Consider the following 14,189-nt stretch of genomic DNA (forward strand, 5'->3'; position numbering starts at 1 on the left):
AGTAACTGGCCCAGCGGGCCTTCACTTCAGACTCCTCTGTCAAGAGCCTACCACTCTCTGCTCTAACTGCAGTGCTCCGAGGGATGGGCTTGGATGAACGCAATGCGCAAATTCCCCTGTAAGCGGGCCGAGAATCACCTGTCCACAGGTGATGCTCTACCCCCTCACAGATTCCTCGCACATAGGCCTCCTTGTCCACCCTCAGTGCACGTACAGTTTTACGCCTCAGCTCCCTGAACAGCTCAGCTCTGCCATTCAGCCTGGCCCTGCAACTCTTGTCAATGGTATCCAGTGTCCCTTGAGATTCAAAATTCTTCTTTGCCCTGCGGTGAGTTCCAAGACATCCACCGGCAACATCAAGGACGGTGGTCTTGAAGGCACTCCACAACTCTTCAGGACCCCCCAAAGCACCCAGACCCCCCAAGTGTCCACTCAGCCTGTTCACAAACTCCTCAGCTACTCTCTCATCCCTGAGCTTTCCAACATTCAGCCTTGGCTGGGATGGTTCCATTCTCCAGAATTTAAGGTGCAGTTTTAGAGTTGCTACAACAAGCCTGTGGTCAGTATTGAGGAACTGAGCACTCCGGTAGACCCTGCAGTTCTGGATCATCCTCCAGCGACCGTCAATGAGGACATGGTCAATCTCCTTTGCCACACCGCCAGCGTTGGAATACCAAGTCCAGCGATGAGCTTGTGGGCGCTGAAACCATGAACCAGCCACCCTAAGTCCATGACTTCTTGCAAAGTCAAGGAACTTAGTGCTATTCTGGTTCATAGTTCCTGACCCATGGGGACCAACACACACCTCATAACCATCCCTATCAGTTCCAGTCGATGCATTGAAATCCCCCAAGACTAGAAGTGTATCTCGTCTGGGGCACTGATCAACTACAGACTTGAGCGTGGCGTAGAATGCATCCTTCACGGTGAGATCACTCGCCTCAGTCGGAGCATAAACAGAGACCAGGGAAATGACACCGAAGGAGTGACGAATCCTTAATCTCATAATACGCTCGTTGACCAGTGTTACCTCAATTATCATTGGGGTCAGCTTATTGGACACAGCTACAGCAACTCCTTGGGTATGGTAACCATCAGAGCGACCCGACCAATAGTTGGTGTAACCACCCACCATTATCTCGCCGCAATCCGGTCTCCGAACCTCAGAGAGAGCTGCAATCCCGATGTCCAAACGCTTGAGCTCAGATGATAACAGAGACAGGTGATCATCCTCTCTTCGGGATAGGACATTCCAGGCACCCACCCGAAGGGACCGCCTCAGGTTAACCCAAGGAGACCGTCGTCTGGTGGACGACACCTCAGCACCACTCCGACACACTCTCCTGCAATCTGACCCAGGGATGTTACCCCGTGGTTTCCCTCCTATTATCAACGATTGGGGGTCCCAAAGGCTTTGCCCCAATCCCGTAATCCGGTGAGCTGCCCTGCGAAGGGAAGCTACACAGGAGGTACTCCCACGGAGTGGGTTTTCAGATTTTTTTGCGTTTTTGTGTTTTGTGGAATGAAGGGTTTTACGGTGGTCGGAGTGCAAATCCTGCCACCAACCTCCGAATAAAAAAGTAACCCAACTGCAGGAGGACGTCCGCAGACACAGTTCGGCACTGGTTATGGATGGCCGTTGGCTCACAAGGAGCTCCTCCGCCCTTTGACAGGTTTTCTTTTTAATCCTGCTGGGTGTCCATATCCAAACACCCTCCTCACCAGAACACCTGGTGGGGCAGACGGTTTAGTCGCCGACAACCCGACCATGGAACAGGTTAGTACAGGTTTACATGGTACCTGTAGCAGGTCACAGATCGAACCTGACCTGACATATGACTAACTTTAATGTATAACTTTAATATACATGAACATACACATATTTACACACACACATATATATATATATATATATATATATATATATATATATATATATATATATATATATATATATATATATATATATATATATATATATACATACATATATATATACATACATATATATATACATACACACACACACACGCGAACATACACATTTTCACACGAACTTTAATATATGACTTTAATATACACGAACATATATATATATATATATATATATATATACATATATATATATATATATATATATATATACATATACACATTGTATTATTGTATTTATTATATACACATTTCTATGCAAACTGCACTCATGGATTGATACCAGTCTGATTTGGGGGTTGAAACCCTCGTTAACCCCCACCGCAAACCCTCCTTCCACAATTCCAGTTTTCCCTCCTAAGAGTTCCTTTCTGTATCCATCTTCATTCCCGTGCATCCTCTCCTGCCCCATTCCTCCCAACACCCATTACACTGAACAACAAATTTCAAAATTTTTTTTTTACTGGAGATGTGTAAAGTGATTAAGACTAATTTGGGTACGCTGATTTCAAAAATCATAACCGTTTTGCTGTATCACGTCAGGATTTTCAGGAACAGAAATATTCCCATTGCCTAGAAGTCAGGATTTCAATGAAATTTACATATGTCTTTAACATGTCTATTTCATACAATTGTTGTTAACTTGTGTTATATTTCTTTCTTTCAGATAAAGATGAGTAGGCATTCCTGTACCAATCATCCTGACAACTTCTGTTATGTCTGTGGTCGGTATACCAAAAAAGATCAACAGCGAAGTATATCTACAGCAGTGAAAATGAAGGCCGCCTACTTTCACTACTTCGGGTGTAAGGTGGGGGACCAAGAACAGAGCTGGGCACCACACATCTGCTGCACAAGCTGTCACACAACCTTGACTCAGTGGTTGGTGGGCAAGCGCACGAGCATGCCATTTGCGGTGCCCATGATATGGCGTGAGCCGCAGAATCATCATGATGATTGTTATTTCTGCTGCACAAGCATCGCCGGCTTCAACAAGAAGAATAAAGGTCACATCAAGTACGCTGACTGCGTCTCTGCTCGTAAACCTGTGCCTCATGATGACGAGAACCCCGTTCCAACACCTCCAGCTGATCAGAACATAGCTGTAAGCAGTGGTGAAGAGGATGGTGATGATGAACCTTTTGAACGCGACACTCAAGAATCACACCTTCTGAACCAGGGAGACTTAAATGATCTTGTAAGAGATCTCTCGCTGTCAAAGGCGAAGGCAGAGCTGCTTGGATCAAGGCTGCAGCAGTGGAATCTACTTGAACCTAACACCAAGATATCCTTGTTCAGAGCACGTCACAGAGACATGGCTGAGTTCTTTGAGATGGAAGACACGATGACATTCTGCAGTGACATTAACGGTCTGTTGAAAGAACTTGGGTGTGATCACGATCCTGCAGACTGGCGCCTCTTCATCGACTCGGGGAAGAACAGCTTGAAGGCTGTTTTGCTCCACAATGGCAACGAGAAACCATCAGTCCCACTGGCTCACGCGTTCGGCATGACAGAGACCTATGAGACTATGCGGCAGCTGCTTGATTCCATCAAGTACAATGACTTCAACTGGCACATCTGCGGAGACTTGAAAGTGGTGGCGCTGTTGTTAGGGCTGCAGTCAGGCTACACGAAATACATGTGCTTCCTTTGTCTCTGGGATAGCAGAGACGACAAGAATCACTGGACGAAGAAAGATTGGGAAGAGCGAAAAGAGCATGTACCTGGTCGACACAACGTGAAGCATGTCGCCCTTGTCGACCCAGCCAAGGTTTTCCTTCCACCACTCCACATAAAGCTCGGCTTGATGAAAAGTTTTGTACGGGCAATGGATCTGAATGGGCGTGGGATTTTATACCTCAAGGAAAAGTTTGGCAACACCTTGTCGGAGGCCAAGATCAAGGCTGGTGTCTTTGTTGGACCGCAAATCCGACAGATTATGAAGGACGAAACTTTTCCGACAACTCTAAACCCCAAAGAGCTGGCAGCGTGGAGGAGCTTCAAAGCTGTGACGGACAACTTCTTGGGGAACGAGCGCGCGGACAACTATGAAGAAATAGTGCAGCAGCTGCTGGAGTCCTTCAGGAAACTTGGCTCCAGGATGTCCCTGAAAATCCATTTCCTACACCAGCACCTGAACTTCTTCCCTGACAACTTGGGAGCAGTCTCGGACGAGCACGGCGAGCGATTCCACCAAGAGATTTCACTCATGGAGGCGCGTTACCAAGGGCGGCACAACCCGAACATGATGGGCCATTTCTGCTGGTTCCTGCATCGTGAAACCGACACAGAGCAGCACAAACGCAAAGCCAAATGCTTAAAGCATTTTTAATTACATTCTAGTGGAGTTTTTCTGTAATTTCTATAATTTTGAAGCATTCATGATGAAATAAATGAATAAATGAATTTTTGTAAATTTCATTGAAATCCTGACTTCTAGGCAATGGGAATATTTCTGTTACTGAAAATCCTGACGTGATACAGCAAAACGGTTATGATTTTTGAAATCAGCGTACCCAAATTAGTCTAAATCACTTTACACAACTCCAGTAAAAAAATTTTGTTGTTCAGTGAATTATTTGTCCATCTCCCTCTGTCTTGGCATTAGGCTCAGCTGTCAGTTCCTCCTCCTCCTCTCTCTCTGCTGTCAGTGCCCCCCCCCCCTCTCTCTCTGCTGTCAGTGCCCCCCCTCTCTCTCTGCTGTCAGTGCCTCCTCTCTCTCTCTCTCTCTCTCTCTCTCTCTGCTGTCAGTCCCTCCTCCTCCTCCTCTCTCTCTCTCTCTCTCTCTCTCTCTCTCTCTCTCTCTCTCTCTCTCTCTCTCTCTCTCTCTCTCTCTGCTGTCAGTGCCTCCCACCTCTCTCTCTGCTGTCATTGCCTCCTCCTCTCTCTCTCTCTCTCCCTCCCTCTCTCTCTCTCTCTCTCTCTCTCTGCTGTCAGTCCCTCCTTTCTCTCTCTCTCTCTCTCTCTCTCTCTCTCTCTCTCTCTCTCTCTCTCTCTCTCTCTCTCTCTCTCTCTCTCTCTCTCTCTCTCTCTCTCTCTCTCTCTCTCTCTCTCTCTCTCTCTCTCTGCTGTCAGTGCCTCCCAACTCTCTCTCTACTGTCAGTGCCTCTCTCTCTCTCTCTCTCCCTCCCTCCCTCCCTCTCTCTCTCTCTCTCTGCTGTCAGTGCCTCCCACCTCTCTCTCTGCTGTCAGTGCCTCCCACCTCTCTCTCTGCTGTCAGTGCCTCCCACCTCTCTCTCTGCTGTCAGTGCCCCCCATTTATCTGTGCTCTCGGTGTCCCACCCCCCCTTCTCTCTTTGTGTTTTTGTGTCCTGATCCGTTCAATGTTCAAGTACTGGCTCTTCAACGAGCCTCGATGATGTATTAAAAAAAAAAAATCTTGTCCTTACTCAAAAAACAAATCCCTTTGTCCCTCTTCCACTGTGCATGATTCACCTGGTTTATGTCGTTTTTCCTCGAAGAGTCTAATTCTTGTTTTGATTTATTTCTTCACAGAAGATATCCTTCCATGAATGGTTTTCCACACTACTTCGACTTCGCCAAAACTCCGACGTGAGGAAATCCCTGTGGTTGCTTTTAAGGCTGTTGTCACTGTTCACCCTTATGAGGTGGTGTGGCCAACATCTAGAGGTAAGAACGTGGGAAAAATGGGTGGGGGGTTGAGATTGGGGAACCACTGAGCTCTACAATATATTATATTTATATCAGTGGGATTGGAGGGGGGGGGACATGTTTGTGGATCTTGACAAATTCAGATGACGTAACAGAAAGTAGAAGTGACAATGAAAGGATGAAATGCATGTTTACATCTGTTTTTTGAATGCAATAATAAACTTGGTACCAAGAAGAAGCTCAAAATGAAAAGTTTCCCCTTTAATTTGTTTGTCAACAACAAATGGGGGAGGACAGTCTGGAGTTTGGATGAAGACATGAAGATGTTGGTGAGGAAGAAACCATTAGGAAATTGAGTTGGTAAGGGATGTGTGGGTATCATGCTCGAAGGATGCAGAGAGTGCTGAGTGGTAAATGTTGGGATAAAAATACAGGAAGGGAGATGGACAAATTCCACCATCAACATCGAACTGATGGATTTTAAATGTCAACTTTTTGAAAATGGATTTGGGTCATCAGGAGGAGCCTGGATATGAGTTGGGTTTCAGCCGGTACTCACAACCCTCAAACTCATCCACGTGCAGCCAAGTGAGCCTTCCAGAAACATTTCTGCAAAAATTGACTTCACCTTGGAGAGATAGTTGTGGTTCTGAAAGAACTCCATGGAGACACATTCAACACATAAAATAACCCTGGAGTTTGAATATTTCCATCACAATTATGTTACGTTGGATTACCCATCCCCTCTTATCAAGTCAAGGGAAATACATTGTGATTGGAGACACAACCTTCCTCCGTTGTTCTCTTCCTAAGAAAACCTTCTATACTCCATCCTAGTTCCCTTCCAAAACCAACACTCCATACTTCAACCAACTAATCGCCTTGCCAGCGCTGCAATAACCACCATTCCGGCATCCCAGTTTTCATGGCATCAACGAGACGAATAGGCCTTGCCCCCATGTGCCGATCATGAATCAGAGTGGCTGGACTACAGTGTATCACAGAAAGATGGGTTGGCTGGATGCGGAGAGTGGATGTGGTTGGCGACACCATGCAGGGGACAAAAAGAACCTGGGACGGAGGGGATGGAATGGAGTTGATGTTCAGATCTGGTGCAGTCAGAGTCCAAGAAGGGAGCAGCCCAAATCCTGAGGGGGTTTTCATCTGGTCTGGAGGTGAACGTCAAAGTTTTACCAAGTCTGGAACGAGAAGGCACTACCCAATGCTGCCAAGTGGAATGCAAAGCACCAAGCGAGGTGAGTGCTACCCAATGGGATGTGAGGGCACCAAGTGGAGCACTCTCCAAACTGCCGTGTGGAACTGGTGTTCTTCACGTACTGGTGATGCAAAAAGCATGACTGCTGGCGCTCTCCAAAAATTTCGGGCAGAACGGGCGATGACCAACCCGGTGGAGCTGATTTCTTCCACTTATTTTGCACATGCACCATGTAACCTTGCATCTTTCAGCACAAACACCTCGAGGCTCACATGTTGTGGAGCATCAACGACCGAGGACACCACCCCAGAGTTATTTTCAGGGCAAAGCATGACGTAATACCAGACAACATCGCACCTCCTACCCACTCCTCTCACCTGCATCAACACCTCATTGAGATCCCGGGGGGGGGGGCAAGACTGCTCACATACGGGTGAGGAAGGGGTCAATGACGCAACCCGGCATATTTTTGTCCCTTTGTCTGTCTATAATTTCCCCGGATGAATGTTGTATCAGTCTGTAATAATGAAGACCAGTTGTACAATGGGTTTTTTGAGTGCTTGGGGTAAGACTGTTTCTGATGTGACACTGCATTTCTGTTCATATTTGAATCTTTGTAAGAAGTGCCTGTTTAATACAAGATTTGTTGTTTCCAAACCCACTCAATTGTTTCCTTCCTTCATTGGTTTTACATTGTGTACGTAATTAATAGAAGGGAAGTTGTGCCCCACTGATTCGCTCCACATGCATAGCCAATGCCACACCTTTGGTTTCGCTCGTCCATACCACGATCAGTATAAGAGGTGGGATGTTGAGGGAATGTTTCCCCATCTGGGCGGGGCGACATCAACGGAAAGGTAACGCGAGTGTTGGAGCGGGGACGTTGACAGACCTTCTCAGATGGTGTCCATGGTTGCTCAGCAATCTGTCGGGTCGCGGAGATATCTGTAGCTGTCGGCTTCAGGTTCGGAGGTCAGGGAAGCTGGTGTGATCAGATCCCACAGGAGCCCACCTGTCGACCCCGAAACCGTAATAATATGTTGTGATCTTTTAAAAATGAGAAAGGTGAGCCAAGAAGGGTAATCCCACCACTGGGTGGGAGTTCCCAGAGCTCATGGTAATAATTGTGGTGATAACAGATTTACAAAAGACAATGTTTCGTATTTTTTGTTTGTTTTTGTTTCTGTGATTTGCAGGACAACAGTTTTCGCACAAATTGTCTTTTCTTCTACTTTATCTGGTATTCATGGGGAATCATGAAGTCAATTCAGAGAACCCACCCAGAGATGTTTGCCATTCCTCCAAGAAGGAAGTAACCTTCTTTGAAAAGCTGTCCAGAATGTTTTCACCTGCCCCGTAAAGGTGAGGAAAACTTTTGGGAGATTGAATGAGATGGATTTTGTTTTTGAATTTCTAAAATTGAATCAAATGATACTTTATGTGGATTTAGTTTTTTCACAGCGATCTAAAGCTCATCGAGGAGCTTGTACATTTAATCATGGGCAGGACAAAGACATGGGACATCGATATACTTTTCCATAAAACCGATATACAGTACATCAAGGATATTGATAGATGTTGGACAAATATGAACGGTGTCTGGGATTTGAACCTGGGTTCACTGCATCGTGATCAGCCATTGGCTCAGATGGAAACACGAACAGGTCAACCCTGGATCCATGGAAGCTAAACATTCCTGGTGAGGATAACTCATCATGTCAGCTAAACATTCCTGGTGAGGATAACTCATCATGTCAGCTAAACCTTCCTGATGAAAGTGAGTTCAGCAGACCCTCCCCATTCATGGGGGTTATGTTCCTGAAAAATTCCACGTTGACCAAAACTGCAATGCACAAAATCAAGACCTCATGGGAAAAATAGGATTAGGGGAACCAACTCTAAAATGTATCGACTTTTTCATCAACTACAGTTGTAAAAATGACATTGTACTTTCTTATGATGATGATGATGATGATGATGATGACGATGATGAGGATCATGACGGACATTGGAGGTTATTGAGATGACGTCGCCATCCCTGGCTGAGGGTCGTCAGGGTCATCAAACTTTGTGAATGAAGAAGGTGATCTTTATCTGCTTTGCCTTGTGTTGCATGTTCCTGTAGACCACTGTATAAGGTCCCATGACAGCGGCCATCTCGCACTTGAATATCAAACACCTCTCCATGAAGACGAACAAAACCTCTCAAGATATGGACCTCATTCTATTTATCCCAAGTGTTCTCTTTCACACTTCTCAACTTTATCTTATTTCCCCCTCATTTCAAAACAAACAAATATTTTCGCTTGAAAAAAAAATGCACACATTCTGCCTCTTATTTCCTTCCTTGGTTCATTCTTTATTTCTTCCTTTCTCATTACTTCCCAATTGAACCAACCTTCCTCATAATTTGATTAATTTGTTTCTTACCTTAAAAGCTTTTACTAATATTTTATAATTTTTCACTTGCCTTGTATCACGAAAACCCAACATCATCTTCATCTTCAGAACACCCCACATGTTCTTCTTCTTCAAAACAATTTACTGTAACAAATACCCCACAATTAAAAGACTCGCAAAAAAATCAATATCACGTGATATCAAACTAAATCACGTGATTACAGTCCGTGCTGCACGATATCGAAAGGGCGACTGAGTTTGCGATTGAGCGCAGTGTGGGGCTGTGAGGTGAGGTTGAGTTGCGGGGTTGTGTGTTCTTCCGCGTCAGACCATGATAGAGCGAGGGACCCATTCCACGATCGGCACATTTTATCACGATAATTCAACGGAAATAACGGGAAAACGTGATGAGGAAACCTGTGTTTGGGGTGGGCCTGCTGAACTGTAACTTATCAGAGGAGCGCCTTACCACTGTTACTCATCAGTGATCACGGACAATTACAGTGTTTAATGGGAAACTACATCAAAAATGGATTGATTATTATCGCACTGAGCTGAAGAAACAACAAAGGGTTGGAAAGAGGTTTTTCTGTGTTTGTTTGACCCTTTGAACCCAAGTGGCCATTTTACAAGCCGCCATTCAATCCTCCATATACCCAAGTGGCCAGTTTACCACCCACTATTCCATCCTCCATAGTCATGTTTAAATTAATATGAGAAAATCGATTTACATTGAATGAAAAAACAAATACCTAAATCTCGCATTCCAAAATCAAGCACAAGCATTGCAACAACAATAAATGATTGAAAAAATCGGTTTCTAAATTTAAAATAGCTGTATTAGATGTACAAGTATCAGAAATAACAGATAATATTAATTACAAGCCGAAACCCCTCATAGACGGATTCCGTTCATTCAACCACCCTCACCAGCTCAGCAACACTAGAAAGACATGGACTAGACAGGGCGTGCTTGCCCCCGCCTACTCATCCCCCGCCCCTGCTCCATTCCCCCCCCGCCTCCTACCCCCCACCTTCAATTTGCTTACCCCCACCCAAAAATTTAATTTGATATTTAAGAGACATTAAAAAGTTGAAAACAATCAATAATTAAATAAAAGATATGAAATTTATGACTGTGCCGTGCAGAGTGTCGGCCATGATTGCTTCTGGCAAAACAATAATATTGCGCCTTATTCTATTGTGATTTTAACAGTTGCAGTAGAGTAGGAATACTCGATAAATGTACGGATTTGTATGAAAACTTGGTGGATAGGTTGGGTGTGTGACGACAAATTGATTCTATTTGGGTGAAGATCCGGATCTGGATACAACAAGTTTTTAAAATTGATTTGTCATTATGGAGAGATTTCCTTCAAAAGATGGATAATGAAGGAGAGGAATATGGAGATGAAAGAGAAGAAAATGCCAGAATTAGAATGACTAAAAGAATGATAAAAATATATAAATTAAAAAAAATTAGAAGGAAATATTAAGAACAAAACAAATATGTCTGAGAGAACCCAGACAGATAGATTTCAGTAGTTACTCCCCAGCTCAAATGCAGCAACATGTACAACCTACCACAGGTCCGTCAGTAGGGGAACACAGCTCACACAGTATCAGGAGGAGAGGACATTGGGACCATACATTGTGCAGAGCATTGGTGCTGTTTAAGCAGTCTCCTTGGCCATTTGGGCACAATCCTCGATGGGTCACCACTCCAACACAGTATACCAGCATGCTGGCACTCATTTTGCCAACTCGGAAGGATGACAGGCCGAATTAACCCTACCTGGTATTAATTCAACAGCTGAGAGGGATTTGAACTCAGGACCCTCAGATCCCAAGCCCACCACTCCAACCTTTAAGCCAACACCAGGCATACAGCCTAAGGATATTTTACAAACATAATGAAACAAGACCAAGAGGGAATCGGAAGAAGTCAAGAGCAAAGATGGCGTCATCAGGAGGAACCTGGATAGGATTCGGGTTTCAGCGGCTACTCCACAGTCCTCAAACACATCCAGGCACAGCCAAGTGAGCCTTACAGAAAAATTCAGTCCTGCAGATGTACAACATAAATGTCTTGATGCCCCCCACAATCGCAAGTCCTTTCTTCCACACGGTGGTGAAGTTCTTCCTTCAAAATGGATAATGAAGGAGAGGAATATGGAGATGAAAGAGAGAAGAAAACAGTTCTTCTCTCACGTCATCAATTTTTTACTTGCCAATACATGACTCGATGAGGCAGTGAGACGTTAACCAAACTTCACACCCACCGCCCTTTCCTTGGGCTTGCAGATGCTGAGCTCCAACAGGTTTTTGGCATCAACCGCATCCTCTGTGGTCAATTCACTCAGCCACACAACCACAGCTCTCACTATATCTAAGCATGTCATCTCTGTTGCTGGAGATGCCTCTCCCACCTCAAGATCTTTCTGCTTTAACTTTAGCTGGTCACTACTCCAAGTAGGCTATCATAGACTCAGGTGACACAGGAGGAGCGAACCAATCATAATTTTGTGGCAGGGTCTGTGCAGCCACTGTACAATCCTCTTGCCACGCTGAGTCAGGATCGTCTGGTGCCCCAGCTCCTTGTACATTACCAGTGATCAGGTCATAGTTTGCATCCAGCAGGCATTGGGTTTAAATCACACCCATCAGGAAAGCAGTATGTGCATCAACTTTGTCTATTGGCACCTTCTATTCTGTGTTGCCAATGGACAGCATGTCACTGAACTTCTCAAAGTACTCGTTCCCCCCCATCAAGTCATCTTTAATCCCAAGCCTGTATCCCTCAAGACCTGCACACAAGAGCTCCCAACCTTCCCTATTCACTCGTGTCATCTGTCCTCTGACTGCAACACAGGAAAGGATAAAGACACGGCTCAAAATGCAGAAGTTTTTTGCAGGCAACAAATGTTCCTCTTCAATACATGATTCAATTCCTACTCTGTGTCACACACCTCTATCTTGGGGACACATGTCATCACCAGGAAGCCAGCACTCACTTTGTGATCTTTACAGTTGCAAGAATCATCTGTCAATGCTTTCCCCCAGGACTCTCAATGTTCTGGTCTTGCGGCCCTAAGCACCCACATCTTGATCCTTTTCAGTGAACTGCATTCCCTTGCCAAATGGCTCATCCAATTGAAGATATAGTACCACACCTCAGAGCCTACTGTGGCCGAAATTGTTTTTTACAGTCTGTGGCTCTACGGCCGTACAGTTTACACAAATAATACTATGTTGGAATAATCCACAACCTTCTCCTCATTTTCTGGGCCATCACGTTCGTTGTTCTTTCCATGAAACCTTGCGTTGGCATGCTGAACAACGGTTGACAGATGTTTGGTACGAGTAACCAGAAAAAGTTTGAAACCTCTGAAAGGGTCGAAACCTCAGATGAAAGGAGCCTAACTGAATTCGATTTTGGAGAAACAGACGTTTCTGTGTGTGTGTGTGTGTTTTTCTTCTGGTCTTAAAATTCTGGGTCTGATAATTCCAAACCTATAATCGACAGTATCCACACATTCATATCACGCGAAAGGCGAAATGTCTTTGAACTTGTGATTTTTGTAAAATTTTCCCCACATTATACACAAATATTATACATGCCGAGCTCATCACCACGTTGGACAGAACGGTAGATAAAACATTTGCAGGAAGTGATGAAGTATACATCATAGTCTATCAAAAAAAGAGTAAACTGGTCCATAAAGAAAAATCAATATTCATGTGGTTGTTCAAAAAGTAAACTTAAAGAAAGTATTCGATTTATTCAAAACAACAGTTTATTTTCATTTGGCAACAAGATACTCCAGCAGACAGTGGAGATACCTTTGGGTTCATATCTGGCTCCGTTCTTTCTAAATTTATTCCTGCACATGTACGAGTCTGATTGGGTCCAGAACATTTGCAAGAATGAACTAACAACTGCGAGAGGTGTGAAAACATCTTTAGATTCATTGATTATATTTACTCGAAATTAATGATGGGTTTGTATTTGATCAGCTTCATGATGTATGTCCAAAATAACTCAAATTAAAAAAGGAAAACCAATCTCACACTTCAGTTTATTTTTTGGAATTACAAATCGATTTCAATAGTAATAAATTTCACATCAAATTATTTGATAAACGAGATGCTTTTCAATTCCATATTGTACGAATACCTGTCTCACACGGAAATATTCCGAACAAGTTATTGTATCAAATGGTTACAGGTGAAATAATTATGACTGAGAGTAAAACCTAAGTCACATTTGCCACGGCGGCCGTGGGGTCTCCAAAATCTCTGGCCACTATAATTATACGGCGGCCGCAGTATTTCCACGGTCACACAAGTGTAGCAGTCACATATGTTTTTATTTTTCGGGGAGCCGCACGGCGTATTTAGAAGTTATGGAGACCGAAAACGTGGGGTTGCCGTACGATCTTTGATTTGATGTCGCACGGTGACCTAATGGCATCCCTGCGGCGGCCATATAATTTTCAAGGCAGATGCAAGGTAGCCTGAAGGTGCCTGCAAGGCGACCGCAGGGGGGCCCTAAGGCGAACATGCGGCCAGACGGACGGTAACGAGTGGGTTCTTTTTAAATTTTTTTAACCAGTTTTTTTTTCGGCTTGTCGAATTGCTACGGCCAACGTAGAAATGAAAAAAGTTATAACTCCACGCTATAATTCCTCGGCGACCCCTATGGCCTGTAAAACATAGCCAAACGGCGTAGGGCCACCCTGAGGCCACCGCAGAAACTCTGCGGCCACCGAACGTTTCTGTCAATTCAGAGGGCGCACGGCCGCCGTATCCTCGCCGCAGAGCAAATGTGACTTCGGTATAACCACACACCCCACTGAGCTTATCAAAATATTAAAACAACCATTCAGATGTTTACTGACACAGCAATGAACTTATCAATGGATTAAAACAACCTGTCAGGTGATGACTAACACAGCACTGAATTTATCAATAGAATATAACAACTAGTCAGACGTTCATTAACACAGCACGGAACTTATCAAGA

At 44.5% G+C, this 14,189-nt stretch overlaps 1 protein-coding gene across 1 annotated transcript in view; it reads left to right on the forward strand.

Annotated features, from left to right (window-relative positions):
• The window catches only part of LOC147011206 (uncharacterized), a 484,760-nt gene that overhangs the window by 453,665 nt on the left and 16,906 nt on the right, over positions 1-14,189 (forward strand). The window contains exons 10-11 of the mRNA XM_085859778.1: positions 5,431-5,565; positions 7,960-8,125. Of these exons, the coding sequence (XP_085715904.1) occupies positions 5,431-5,565; positions 7,960-8,079 (255 nt within the window). The 3' untranslated portion in view covers positions 8,080-8,125. The remainder of the gene's footprint in view (positions 1-5,430; positions 5,566-7,959; positions 8,126-14,189) is intronic.

This window comes from Eptatretus burgeri, chromosome 16, assembly GCF_056783735.1.
Source record: "Eptatretus burgeri isolate ZD-2024b chromosome 16, Ebu_testis_v1, whole genome shotgun sequence".
In the NCBI taxonomy this organism is placed as follows: Eukaryota; Metazoa; Chordata; class Myxini; order Myxiniformes; family Myxinidae; genus Eptatretus; species Eptatretus burgeri.